A 14667-nucleotide genomic window follows, 5' to 3' on the forward strand; every position below is an offset into this window, starting at 1 on the left:
ACTGCAAGGTTGTGAAGCCTTCTCTGATTCATTGTTTGACGCAGCCAGGCCTATGCTGTATTAAATGTAGCCTAGCCTATATTTAAAGGCAACATCCATAATATTCATCCAAATTATGTCTATTTAATTTATAAGGCTGCAGCCAGTAGTTAGAGGGGGAAAACTGTGTAAAACGGAATGCTTAGCTTGAACTCTTTACAGGACGAGGAACTGGGCAGCACTACTATTAATAATAAATCTCTCACTATGCATTCACTTTCACAAAACTACAACACATCTCACTCACATGTATTTATCATCATCTCTTACTAAACGTATAAAACTTCCTTATTAATCCCCTATTGTAATTTCACACCTTATCAATCCTTGACCTTTCTTAAAAAAAAAAAAAAACATAATTATTCCCTCCTGGACACATTCCATGACACAGGAGGAAGGGGGACACACACACACACACACACACACACACACACACACACACACACACACACACACACACACACACACACACACACACACACACACACACACACACACTGCTTCTCCCTCACACTTGTCAGGTACCTATGACATATTTCAGCCATAATATCCTCCCATAGCCACAGGGAGCAGCACCGAGCACATACTATAGTTAAAAGGTAATATCCTCCCATAGCCACAAGGGGGCAGCACCGAGCACATGCGGTATATATAGATATAGATATAGATAGATAGATAGATATAGATCCAGGGCTATTCTTAAACATCCGGGGCTGCAGCCGCCGGGGCCCAGGCATGACAATGCCTGATCATTTCTTGAATAGCTTTATTTATAGCAGAGTACATTTTGTTGTAAATGCTAGAAACCTGCAGGCTATTGTATATGTTTTTTCACATTATGGAAAAACGTATTCATAATCTTGTTAAAATGTTCATGTTTAATATGAGAATCTATTGGCTTCCTAATAACTATTATTATGCATGTCACACATTTGAACGCTCATGAAGCTCAACAAGGTCTACTAACAATAACACAATCAAAGGAATAACGCGTCTCCCTCCTCCGTAGAAGCTCAAACTATTATAGTTCATGTTATTATTTTGCCCAGTAGTTCCTGTTCCGACCTCCAGACAGGTCGGGGCGGTAATGCGCATCATGTCGGCGAACAATCGTCCAAGAAATAGAAGAAGCAGTTGAAAAGAGGAAGAAAACAAGTGAGAAAAAAAACACACATGAGAGGAATGTGAGAACATGAGAGGGCTGTGAGGTTATGAAGTTTTGTCCACTATTCTGACCAGATGGCTGGACTCTCTGGGTAAGGTACAAGCTCTCATAATTAGGGCTGTGCTGCGTTACTTAGAACCGTAAGATCGATAAAAGCGAAGAGTTTTTTTCTGAAGTAAGCAGAAGTTAATGAGGTTTGTTCATTAGTCTGATCTCACAGAGCGTCCCGTGAGCGGTCAGGGAAGTGATACCAAACCAGCCTGGAGTTTCGCTTCCTTCTTTTTCTATCTTGATAGCGACTCAACACGATATCTACCTCACTGGCGCACGTATTTATCTCTAAATTGCACCTGTTCCTCTCGGTTCGTACATGTCTTTTTAAAGACATTCCCTGACTCTGCCCACCCTTGACGATACGTCTCTCGGTTCGGACCGGCTTTCCTCTCTCCTATGCCCGGTAGGACAGTTACCAGGCCCCGTCGGTCATGGATGGGTTTAATTATCGTATGATCAGTGATTTCTGATCACTAGTCTTATTATTCCAGGTTGTGTCGTCTTTGAATGACGAGCACAGAACGACCAAGCTCCACACCGACGAGTTAAACACGATAACGTTGTTGACTTTCTCCCTCATTGCTTTCAATGGGATCACTATGTGAACCAGAAATATGAAAATGTTGGGTCATAATGTGGCTTATAATAATGTAACTATTGCGTGACATTACCATTTACCCCCTGTATTGACGTAATATGCGTTGGTAGATGTATGTATGTATGCCTTTCAAATGCATTTATATAGTATAGTGATACAAAGTCATTAACCCCCCCTCCCCCCTCTTCTTTTTCTACTTTACTCCAACCCTGAAGGTGTTGACATTTCATCAGCCCAACTGCTTTAAGGTGAACCCCCGTCGAGGTGTCCTGTGATTCGGAGCCAGACGGCCATGTGGTGGATCCAGCAGGGCCTCAGCGCCCTGCCCGTTGCCCTGGTAACATGGACCGCAGCCACCTTCATCTTTGCCTATATCACAGCTGTGACCTTGAGACATGTGGATCCTCTCGTGCCCTACATTAGGTCAGTATTTGTACGTTTGTGTGTGTGTGTGTGCGTGTGCGTGTGTGCGTGTGTGTGTGTGTGCGCGCGCGAATCATGTCGGCTTAACTAACATCTTTCTTGTGTATGACAGTGACACTGGAACGGTCGCTCCTGAAAGGTGTGTCTTTGGACTAATGCTGGATGTGTCGGCGTTCCTAGGTAATGACTAGCAACGCTACTTCCGTCATTTCATCGTCAAAAAGTGCATAACATTTCCTGTACTGAATTGTGTCATGCAGCTCTCCAGAGGAAGTGACGTTGGTTGTTTCTGTGACTGCAGGCATAGCGAACACGTACGTCCGCTACAAGCAGGTGCAGGCTCTCCTGGGCCCGGAGGAGCGGTCCCTCCACACTCTGAACAAGCTGGGCCTGGTGCTGGGCGCCATCAGCTCCTCTGGCATGTGTGTCGTTGCAAACTTTCAGGTAACCGCTAGTTGTGCATATTACATGGCTGCACACCGGTGCACATCAGCATGGCAGTGCCCTTCAAATCTAACGGGTTGTGTTGTTCGATAGGTGCTGGTGCTCTCCCCGAATGTTTCGGACCCATTTGATGCAGTTATTATAAGGATATACAATGTTTTCTTTGTTAGCGATGTTTTATGTTTTGCCCCCCATTTGAGTGATATCCACTATTCCTTATTCATGAAGGAGACATTAAAATTGAGTAGAGGCTATTTTAACCACAGCACATGAAGTCTGGCTACTGTAGGCCATGACGGTGGATGGTGGTATACCACAGGAGTGGTTGGGAGTGGGGTCCTCCATCCCTACCCCAAGAAAATTATATGTATTTTCACATTAGCATATTAATGAATTCTCCCCTGGGCCCACAAGTCATACTCATAGATGTGACCTCTCTGGAGGTGCGGCCGAGTTAAACCGTTTTCAATCATCTAATCAGGATTAGACGGCTCTGCCCAAGCAGAGTAGCAGAACAACACCCCGGTAACTATGGTGACCACTGGTGCATCAACGTGCGGTAAACACTCCTAGCCACTGATGGGTTTTCAAAATCCAGACCGCCAAAGAGAATGAATTGAGGAAGGTAAAATAACAATCCGCTCAGCTTAAATTTATTTTTGGTGCATTGTGGTCTTTTGGCCAGAAGATGGCGGTACTTTGTAGAACTAGTAGTTTCAAACCAAGCCTCTAGTGAAGTCAGCCCCAGCTAGCAAACACTGAAGAAGAGCATACTGACCAGTGTAACCAGTATTTCCACACAGAACCAGAACCTTATTATACATTCAATGGACCAGTCGCCCTCCCACTGCGGCGGTGAGAAACACGTGGACCTAGTGATATTTTGCACCCGAGCAAAATAGCTCAACGCCTCAAAAAAAATCCCATCCCACTTTATTTGAGAAAGGATGAGTACTAGAACAATAAAAATAAAAATAATACGAGACATCGCCTCAAAAATAAAACCTTAACAACAAACCATTACTGTAAATGCAAAATAGATATCAGGTTAGAAATTCGCTGTGTGCCTCTACTCTCTGGCGCCGCTGAGCAGCCACGTTGCTGTCGGACGTTCCTGTGTGGATCAGGCTACTAGTTTGGTTATTGGTCTGTATTTTGGTATTTTGGTCTGTCTACAATGTAGACTGGATGGAGTGTCATTCACTTCAAAACAGAAGTAAACATAGGATCTCCATGATCATTATCTTTTGCAACGAAACCATTTCGTTGGTTCCTGCAATGAAACCATTTCATCTGACCACTTGTCTTCTACCTCCAACAGTGTTTGTCCTTCAATCTGCAAATAAAGGCTCACTCTTCCATTCCCATTATCTTAGAAAATATATCATGTACCAACGCTACACAGTACAGCCAGAGTAGCCTACGCAATGTAAAACAAATGGGTAAAAAACACGATGTCCTAATGATCAACTCAGATCAACAAGTTTAATCTGTGGTGGATTGAAATGAAACGTGTTGACACAACACCCGGTTTAGCGCCCTGTCTAGTTCATGGAGAACAACCGTGGCGCGTACGACCGTTTTAATTGGCTTTGAGATGTGGTGATGTTTTCACATTCAGAAGGGATGAGCGTGAGTCAGCCATCATGCTTACTGTTGTGCCCAGTCGTCCCCAAGTTTGCCCCCCCCGATATAGTTTTCTCTGTAAGGATTCACAAACCGTTTTTGTTCTGAAATGTGCAGGATTGTAAAGCTCTCAATGCAAACTGTCTTTGTTTCAGAAAACCACTCTGTTCTCCATGCACATCGTGGGGGCTGTGATGACCTTCGGCGTGGGGGCTATGTACATTGGGAGCCAGACTCTGCTCTCCTACCACATGCAGCCTCACGTGCACAGCAAGACCGTCTTCATGGTCCGTCTCAGCATTGGAGTGTGGACCATAACCAGTATCATCATCAGTATCCTTGATTCTGCATTGAACTCTTTAAATGGATCAGCTATGGGTTTAGTACCTAGGATTCTGTCAAGGGAGTCAACCCAAAGAAACGGTGGGTTGACTCTCGTAATAGTGGAGCAAAGAATCTTCTCTCCACATTTTCCACTTGTATTTGTTTCACTGACAATAGAGTGAGCAGAAAGCCATCGCTTTCATTCATCTAAATGTATTGGCCTCAAGTAGCCTTGCATCTGATCATCAGCATAACATCTCGCTACGAGAACATTAATAGTTGCAGGGCTCAGGGTTTCAGGAAATAAAAAAAAGACCCTTTTCCCATGGATGTCTTCTTTAAAGATAACTGATGAATCACGCACAAGTGCGAAAGGTCCTCGATAATGCAAGAATGATATTGAATGTTGCGACTGATGCCGCATTTATTATTGAGATACGATGTATACTTGTTTTGCTAGATCCTGGACATCCCGTTGTGTTCCTTGATGTTACACTTGCAGTGTTTGTTTCATCTGTTATCATGTACAGCAGTTTGCCTGGAGTTGATGTAGCTCACAAGCTACACTGGATCCCAGGAGAGACAGTCAGTCATTCTGCATCACAGACATCCATCCAACAGACTGCTTTATTCCCCGGCACTTAAACATGTCTGCTTCTGTACTAATGTCTGCTGTCTTTCAGGGCTACACTGCTCACATCATCAGCACCATCTCTGAATGGTCCCTTGCTTTTGCCTTTGTCAGCTTCTTTTTCACCTACATCAGAGACTTCCAGGTAAACCACCCCTCCACCCCCTTTATGAAGACGGTCATGAGTTAACCGTGCTTCATCACCTGCCAAAAGATTTAAAAAGCAATGATTTGCAGCACAGAATTATATTAATGACGTTTCAATTCTAACTTCATTTATTAATCTATTATAGAAAATCATGGATGTCCATGTCATTAAACTTCTTAAGACAAACAATTTAAACTAATCTTTTTTTTTTTTCTTTTTAGAAAATAAATCTGCGTGCAGAGATTGATCTACAGAGTTATCATCTGTATGACTCTCTCCAGGACGCCCCGGCAGCCAACCGGGCAGAAGCCTCTGCACTATTAGCAGGAAGTATTTGAGATACTTTGAATTATAACTTTTCTTGGAATATCAAGCATTTAAACATTACAATGCTAACCGCCCAATGTCATAAACCAGATTGCATGTTTTTAAAATGTTTTTATATTGGAATATAGACTTTAGCCTAAACTCAAATGTACAGATCTACATTTTACTATACAATGGGCAGCTGTATTGTGACTACTTAAATCTTGTGAATGACTTCCTTAAATGTTTTGATGCAAGCTTCGGGCTGCTGGCCCAGAACTTTGGGGTTACCCAATGCAATATATATATTTTTTTTTTTCAGAAGATATTTCCAAAATGCTGTTTTTCCAAACTTAAAGACATATGCTGAGATATCTGTATATCCGGTTGTTTAATTCCTTTTAATTTAAAGGATGAATTTTGTTTCATTCATCCTTGTGCGTCTAGAAGGGGAGTTCACTGGTTTAGCGTTTGCTCTCTTAGCCACTTTGACTTCCATTGGCAGAGCGACTGTAGCCTGTTCACACTTTTAATTATTTTCCAAAGATTTCCAATGTTTTCCTGCTTTCAGTTTTCTTTTCCACACCGCTTAGGGAACCTGTGTTGCACCTCTGACCCTCCACGTAGCATACTCAGACAGAAGCAGCTGATAATGATTACAGGTAGCCCAATAAGCTCAGCCCTGAACATCCAGTGTGTTTGTAGACTAACTACAATCTTGTGTCTCAACAACCCTCACATGAAAAGGAGCTTTCAGGACATTGTAGTTCAGCGTGGCCGACCCCCGTCCAGAACACCAGCCATCCCATAACGACGTAGCCTTGTGTCAGTGCACTGGGATTCTCTCAGCACCGCGGCTGTCTCTTCCCAGGTCCATTGAGGTCAGGGCAAAGTGGTGAGGAAAGGACATAGGAGGGTTGTTCTCTTGGACCGTAGGAGCAGTGCTCAAAGGAATGAGCTTGATTTTGAACCCGGTTCTGAGGGGAGCGTACCTATGTTCCCCGGGTCCTATGTTCACCGCTTTGTATGTGACCGGGGAACATAGGACCCTGTTTTAAAAAGAAAAGAAAGGGTCCTATGTTCCCCACTTTTCCCAAAAAGGTTCCTATGTTTCCCACTTTGTATGTGACCGGGGAACATAGGACCCTGTTTTTGAAAAAGGGGTTCTGTTATTTTTTCCACCATCAGTGCCGAATTCCAGGGCAACTAGGCCTACAGGCCATTTGACACGCATATCCAAGTAGGCCTAGATGAGGAGAGGTTAGGCTGTAAATTGGCTTTTGTTTTTGTCCCGTTTGGACAGTTTAAATGAACTAAACTGAATAAACCATAAATACACAATACTAATAAATAAACAATAATAATAAATAAATAAACAATAATAAATATCTAAATCTCAATCTAAATAATAAAATGGAGAAGAAAAAAATTGGCTTAACAGACGTGGTTATTGGTCGCTTTGTTTCTTTCCAATGAAGGTAGCTGGGTTCTTGTTTGGCCTTGATGTAGCCTATTATTTATATATTTGTATAGCACTTTATATCTGAAAAAGATTTCAATATTTATGTATTTCGTACAGCACTTATATCTGAAACAGATATATTAAATCAAACGTTATTGTCGTTATACAGGTGCATGTATAACGAGATTTGGTTTGAAGGGTGCACAATACAATGGAGAACACGTGAGATAATAGAAGGAAAAAGCTAAGCCTCGATGCAAGGCAATATGATTAGGAATATACAAACATGAGTGTAGTCCTAGATTTAAAAAGCAAAAAATGAACTGAACTAGAAAGCAGCTGAAGTGTCCGGTGCTGTGCAAATTGAACTTTTGGGCCTAGCCTGTAGCTTACTGCAAAAGAAACATGCGACGGTAGGCCTGCTGGCCATGCGGAGAGCCTACGGTAATGATTGATAGATAAGATACAAGATACAACAATTCACAGCCTAATCTCATCATATTTGGATATGCGCGTCACATGGCCTGTGATCTACCGTAGCAAAATGCTGAATTAAATCAGCGAAGGCATGTCATGCAATTCGGCAATTATGGTGGGAAAAAAATAAGCCCTTTCTAAATATTATTAGGACTCGTTAAGGAATTGCTGGGAACATGATATGTTCCCCGGTGTGTATTGCGACCTGGGAACACGGGACCCTTTTTGGTAAAAATGGGGAACATACGACCCTTTTTCTGAAAAAGGGCCCTAGGTTCTGAGCTGCAGTCAAAGGGATTGATCTAACACCTCTTGTAACTGGGAGGATAACCGTTACACAAACTCTAATCTACCCGTGTAGGTCTGCTACGGTGAAGCACCGTTCTCTCTCCTAAACCAAAGCCTGCAACTCGGAAGTGACAGCAGGACTTTTATCAGTGACTAAGGAACTGTGTTTTTTTTTTTAAATAGGGTAATTTTGAAAATTGTTTTTAAGGTTTTATCCTTTTTATTGTAGAGTGAGAGACGGGACGGTATGGGCGAGAGGGGGTGACATGCAGCAAAGGACCACAGGCAGGTATCAAACCCGCGTCGCTGCAGTCAGGACTGGGCCTTAATGGTACGCACTCTATCCGGTGACGAGGAATTGTGTTTTAAGAAGGCTTGGTCAATTAGCAAACAAGTCACAGAAGCAACCAAACTCAGCCGTAGCTTGTCTGTTGATTCCTCCTTAGGTGCTGAGTGCGTTTGTGTGTTGGGAGAAAAGCTGAAATCAACGCAGTTGTCTGAATACGTATATGGAATAAATGCACTTCATGTCACCGCATTATGTGTGGTGTTATTGCTGAAAGAATGAGCACTGTCAGGGGCTGGAGTGTTTACCCTTTGAATGTGAAAGATGTTTGTCGTTCCCTTTTGGTCACTTGCATTAGGCTTATAGCTATTTTGTTGATTATTGTTTGGGCGAATTCAATTAAAACGACTTTTGTATCAAATGTGTTGTGTATGTCATATCTGCTTTCACTGAAACAACTAGCAACTTCCATCTCTTGAGCCCCGGGACAGAAGATCTTGGCGCTGTTCCTGCTCCTACTTCAGACCAGGGTGGCCAGGCACCTGGCAGAGAGACAGGCTGGTGGGGAGCAACTTACGTCAAAGAAAGATCCATCAATGTCAATTACCCTACGACCCTAAAGTAGGGTACCTTAATTAGCTCTGTAGTATCACACACACAAACATTTCAATATCTGGTTGTGACGCCACGTATACCGCCCCTGGGAGAGACTGACCTTGCACCCTGATAGGATATGGCGGAGGCTGCACACACAGGAACATAGTGTGCATGTCTCATCCTCACCAAACCACTGATTTAAGTTCTGGGGAGATGGGAGCACATCATATGTAGCACCTAATAGGGATTTGTCTCAGTGTTCCAGTGTGTGTGATCAATAAATATAGTGCAACACGACAAGGACAGAAACAGAATACATAACGGACAAAAACAAACAAAAAAAAAAGACAATGCAATGGGTGATGAAAGAAATAATAGATAGACCAGACCAGTGTGAATATCAGTCCTGGTCAGTGACGGACTGGGATTAAAAAACGGCCCTGGCATTTTCACCCACCAGCGGCCCACACGGGGGCGCACGCACGCGCGTGCACGTGCCCGCTACACAGATATAACTTCACACGCACGGAAATAACACTTTTGTAGCCCCATTGGTGATGAACTCTATCTATAATATGCATAAAGACTGCACCAAAAACATGGAAAAAAAAAAAGCCTAGAATAGATCTTCAGAGCAGCCACTCCATGATACAAACGTGTCTTAATTAACGTCATGCCATTAACAAGGTGCGAAGGAGCTTGCTCTTCTCCGCAACCCTGTCTATCACGTCATCAGCATCCAAGTTCATTAGGACCTCTTTCTCTGTCGCCATCAGCATAAAGGCCTCCAAATTATCCTATGACAATCGTGTCCTTGACAGTGTTAGTAGGAATTTATATGCCAACCATATATTGTTGTAGGCACAGGTGAAGAGGTTTAACTGCTGGAGAAGGAAATTGCAACAGATTACACAATGCAGGTAGCACATTTCTTGCTCACCAGGTTTATTTCTGTAGTAGCCTATCTTCCTCTATCTCCGCGGCATCATCATCAAATTCCGACGCTCTGACGTCTCTCTGTGTACTCGTTTGGAGGAGACTTTCATTGTCAGCCAACAGTAATCTCCTTCTCTCCTTCTGTCGCTGAATTCCTCAATTCATAGTTTAACCTCAGCAGACTCTTCCAACAACCCCCTAACACGCAGACGCGGTCTGATTCGGTTTTGAAATTCTCAGAAGTCATTGCTTCATATAACTTTTGTAAACCAATAATAAAAGAAAAAATACAGGCAGATTTGTTGTATTTCAATTTCAAACAATGCACTTTTTAAGCATCTGATTGACTGATCTGCCTGAATTAGTGGTGGATTTCATGATTTGTTTGAAAGAATCAGTTTGCGTTGGTCAGTTCGCCATGAAGAGTCGTTCATTCGTTCGTTCGTTCATTCGCATTTCTGGTAGCGGTGAATCATGATTCTCAGTCACTGAGTCGGTCAGACTCGGCTCCTCCCTCGTTCTCGTTCAAACGAATCGCGAATGCACGTTCTCAGCCGAGTCGGTCAGACTCAGCTCCTCCCTCGTTCTCATTCTCAAACGAATCACGATCGTGCAAACGGTCATCAATTAACACAACATTAACTAAGTTCCTTTTAGCTGAGGAGCGCTTCATGTTCGTAATCGGGATGTTGTTGCTGACTCTCGTGACTTCTCAGTCCTCGAGTCTTCACCGCTAAATACAGTCAGTGAACGAACGGCGACTCTCGAGTCAGCGGACTGGAGCTGGGAATCGAGTCTCGGAGAACGAACGAGATGAACGACGACGAACGAGAGTGGCGAATCAGTTCGGTTTGTTCGTTTTAAAGAGTCGTTAGTTCGAACTGATTTGTTCGCGAACGAGCCACCACTAGCCTGAATGCCAGACCGTCCAGTCCACTATCAAGCATTAATAGTGTTAAACGGCTTCAAGTCAGCCATTTATCTCTAAATCCCTAGCCATACCACACACTTGGAAACTGATCAGTATTTATACCAGATATGAGTCTCTACTACACAGTCATGGTTGCCCTCAATATTTACATCGGTCTACATCCTTTTGTAGCCTTATTCAATCAGATGTTTAAAAAGTGCATTGTTTGAAATTGAAATACAACAAATCTGCCTGTATTTTTAATTTTATTATTGGTTTACAAAAGTTATATGAAGCAATGACTTCTGGGAATTTCAAAACCGAATCAGACCGCATCTGCGTGTTAGGGGGTTGTTGGAAGAGTCTGCTGAGGTTAAACTATGAATTGAGGAATTCAGCGACAGAAGGAGAGAAGTAGATTACTGTTGGCTGACAATGAAAGTCTCCTCTAAACGAGTACACAGAGAGACGTCAGAGCGTCGGAATTTGATGATGCCGCGGAGATAGAGGAAGATAGGCTACTACAGAAATAAACCTGGTGAGCAAGAAATGTGCTACCTGCATTGTGTAATCTGTTTCAATTTCCTTCTGTAACATATTTCATATTTCATAATATTCTCGTGTGATACATTTTAGTTGTAATACTCTCACATTGCCACATGAAGCAGCACCGAGCATAGTTGAGAGGTAATTTCCCCTCACAATCACCAGAGGGCAACACTGAGCACGTTTGACAAATTAGGCGGTAATACTCTCACACAACCTCAGAGGGCAGTACTGAGCACATTTAACAAAGTTACAACATTTACACATAGGGGCAACAACGGACACACAGAGGAAGTGAGCAAGTTTTTAGAGTCGTAGAAGAAGTCTACTTTCACCTGTTTATAAAAAGCAACAACTGAGCGGAAGGAGGCCAGAATCTCTCGGGCGGCGTATCCTAGATATCAAGCTTAGAGACGCTCCGCGCGTGTTATATACCATTCCTCTCCTTTTGTTTCATAGACGATAGACAATAGACCAAAACCTTTACCAAATAAAGTGAGTTAAAAGCGATCCTGTCTCGGCGGCCTTTCCTGGATTAAAAATAACATAACACTTCTCCAGCAGTTAAACCTCTTCACCTGTGCCTACAACAATATATGGTTGGCATATAAATTCCTACTAACACTGTCATGTAGCCTACTCAAGTGGCATGCGTTTTTCCACTCTTAAATTGATCAAGAATCGCCTAAGGACACGATTGTCACAGGATCATTTGGAGGCCTTTATGCTGATGGCGACAGAGAAAGAGGTCCTAATGAACTTGGATGCTGATGACGTGATAGACAGGGTTACGGAGAAGAGCAAGCTCCTTTGCACCTTGTTAATGGCATGACGTTAATTAAGACACGTTTGTATTATGGAGTGGCTGCTCTGAAGATCTATTCTAGGCTTTTTTTTTTTTTTGGAGTTGTGCATTGATATATCCATGTTTTTGGTGCAGTCTTTATGCATATTATAGTTAGAGTTCATCACCAATGGGGCTACAAAAGTGTGTGTTATTTCCGTGCGTGTGAAGTTATATCTGTGTAGCGGGCACGTGCACACGCATGCGTGTGCCCCCGTGTGGGCCGCTGGTGGGTGAAAATGCCAGGGCCGTTTTTTAATCCCAGTCCGTCACTGTAGTGGGCCGAGAGATAATGTGGGGCCACGTGAACCCGACAAGCATGCCGCTCCGTGATTGGCCGGCCCAAACGGCCCACGAGAGGCCGTGGCCCTTCTGGCATCTGCCTGAATGCCAGACCGTCCAGTCCGTCACTGGTCCTGGTCAAATATCACTGCGGGGGGGCAGAGTTGTTGATCAGCCTGGCGGCTGAAGGGGAAAAAACCGAGTCAATGGCGAGTCTTCACAGTTTTTAGCAGTCGCAGAGGGAAGCAGGGTGAAGAGGCTGTGATCTTTCTTGCCCTCCTCAGAGCCCTGGTGTCGTGGAGGGACTTGAGGGAGGGCAAGGGAGTGCCGATCACCCTCTCCGGTGATCGAATCACCCGCTGCGGCTTGGCCTGGTCCTTGGCCACTGCAGCAGGGAACCGGGTGATGATGGAGTGGGTAAGGATGGACTCGATGATGGCGGTGTAAAACTGGGTCATCGTGGTCCTCGGCAGCCCGAATTTCTTGAGCTGCCGGAGGAAGAACTGTTGGGCCTTCTTCGTGAGGGCCATGGTGTTCAGTTCCCACCTCAAGTCCCGAGAGATGGTCAGGCCTAGGAAGCGGCAAGACTCCACGGAGGCCACCGGGGTTTCCCCCAGCATGATGGGAGGGGGCGGAGCTGCCTTCCTCCTGAAGTCCACCACCATCTCCACTGTCTTCAGTGTGTTGAGCTCCAAGTTGTTGCCGCTGCACCGGCTCGATCTCCCTCCTGGATGCAGACTCGTCCCCCCTGGAGTTGAGGCCTACCAGGGTGGTGACGTCTTCGAAATTCAGGACCTTGACCGACGGGTGGAGGGAGGTGCAGCTGTTGGTGTACAGGGAGAACAGAGTGGGAGACAGGATGCAGCCCTGCGGAGAGCCAGTGCTGGTGGACCTGGAGAAGCTGGATATGCTCTTCCCCAGCTTCACCAGCTGAGACCTGTTGGTCAGGAAGTCGCTAATCCACCTGCAGGTGGGAACCGGCATCTGCAGCAGGGATAGCTGGCACTCCAGGGTGAGAGGAAGGATAGTTTTAAAGGCCGAACTCCACAAACAGGATCCTGGTGTAGTTCCCTGCAGTGTCCAGATGTTCCAACACGTAGTGCAGAGCCATGTTCACCGCGTCGTCCGTGGATCTCTCGGCTCTGTACGCGAACTGCAGGGGGTCCAGTACAGGATCTGTAATGGACTTCAGGTGGGCCCAGGACAAGGCGCTCCAGCACCTGACAACAGAGGTAAGGGCGACGGGTCGGTAGTCATTCAGGCCTGTGACCCCGGCCTTTTTGGGGATGGGGATGATGATATAGAAGCCTTGAAGCATGCTGGGACAAGACACAGCTCCAGTGAGGCGTTAAAGATGTGGGTAAACACCGGGCCAGCTGGTCGGCACAGTGCTTCAGGGCGGAGGGAGAGACGGAATCCGGGCTGGCCGCCTTCCGGGGATTCTGACTCATGAACAGAGGTTTCATCTACCTCTCTGTGACAGAGAGGGGGGGGGGGGTGAGGAGGAGGGAACAAGGGGAGGGGAAGGAGAGGTGGGGGAGGGAGGGGAGGAGTAGCAGGGGGGTGCAGGGGTGGTTGTGACCCGGGGGGGGGTGGAGGGTGGTGGCCGGGGGGAACTCCTTCTCAAACCTACTCATACCTACCTACTTGTTGGCGAGGGGCAGGCTGTCGGGCGTCTGGGGGGACTTAGGTCTGTATCTGGTGATCTTCTTGAGGCCTTTCCAGACGGAGGAGGGATTCCCTTTCGACAGCTGCTGCTGCATTCTCTCCGCGTAGTGATGTTTCGCCTCCTTCACCGCTTTGGCGAACCTGTACTTGGCCTGCCTGAACTTACCTTACCATGAACACACGTCTGACGTATGTCAGAAACCAACCGCTTGAAGATTGCTTAAAAAGGAGGTGATTTAGAGTGATTCTGACTGGGAAAGGACCTCTGCCCCATCGCACGTTCATTTATTCAGTTGGGTGGTTACTCTGCGGCAAGATGGCGGCGGCATTGACGCATACGTTTCATTGAACAGCGCAGCTCAGGCGATATCTAGTCAGTATAGTTAACATCATAGACATAATAAAGAGTAGACGCCACATCGACTGCTACCGCCTACTGGCAGTGATGAGCCGCAGGGGCCGCCATCTTGGACCGGTCGACCGCTCCACTGAGTGTATTAATCAATGAAACCTCACTGAATACCAAACTGATTTTCACACGGGTTCTTTTGCTGCAAAGGTCATACATGTAGCCATGATACTGGACACACGGCTCGGCTTGTTTTAAAATTCA

The 14667-nt window shown here is 45.2% G+C and overlaps 2 protein-coding genes across 4 annotated transcripts in view; one reads left to right on the forward strand and one right to left on the reverse strand.

The window, feature by feature from the left end:
- Positions 1-14667, reverse strand: part of LOC311338262 (uncharacterized protein) — a gene marked incomplete at both ends in the record, with an annotated part of 195904 nt that overhangs the window by 110833 nt on the left and 70404 nt on the right.
- On the forward strand, positions 1182-8686 carry LOC311338457 (DNA damage-regulated autophagy modulator protein 2-like). 3 transcript variants are annotated; one of them, XR_014633159.1, is made up of 9 exons: positions 1182-1295; positions 2072-2279; positions 2392-2459; positions 2581-2723; positions 4505-4682; positions 5176-5258; positions 5357-5449; positions 5674-8316; positions 8432-8686. XR_014633159.1 is itself a non-coding variant. In XM_084463733.1 (8 exons), the coding sequence occupies exons 2-8, from the start codon at positions 2149-2151 to the stop codon at positions 5788-5790; spliced, it is 813 nt and encodes a 270-aa protein (XP_084319859.1). In that variant the 5' UTR covers positions 1182-1295; positions 2072-2148; the 3' UTR covers positions 5791-8686. The 3 variants fall into 3 exon arrangements, 2 of the variants coding, with proteins under 2 accessions (XP_084319859.1, XP_084319860.1); XM_084463733.1 differs by having other exon boundaries at positions 5674-8686; XM_084463734.1 differs by lacking the exon at positions 1182-1295 and adding an exon at positions 1394-1661 and having other exon boundaries at positions 5674-8686.

This window comes from Micromesistius poutassou (genome assembly GCF_964030765.1).
Source record: "Micromesistius poutassou genome assembly, chromosome: 2".
Classification (NCBI taxonomy): domain Eukaryota; kingdom Metazoa; phylum Chordata; class Actinopteri; order Gadiformes; family Gadidae; genus Micromesistius; species Micromesistius poutassou.

Bases quoted from the DNA above. Each gene is read 5' to 3' on its own strand.
- LOC311338457 (XM_084463733.1), top strand. From the start codon at position 2,149: ATGTGGTGGATCCAGCAGGGCCTCAGCGCCCTGCCCGTTGCCCTGGTA. The intron at 2,280-2,391 runs GTCAGTATTTGT...TGTGTATGACAG, and splicing joins CCTCTCGTGCCCTACATTAG to TGACACTGGAACGGTCGCTC. The intron at 5,259-5,356 runs GTCAGTCATTCT...GCTGTCTTTCAG, and splicing joins ACTGGATCCCAGGAGAGACA to GGCTACACTGCTCACATCAT.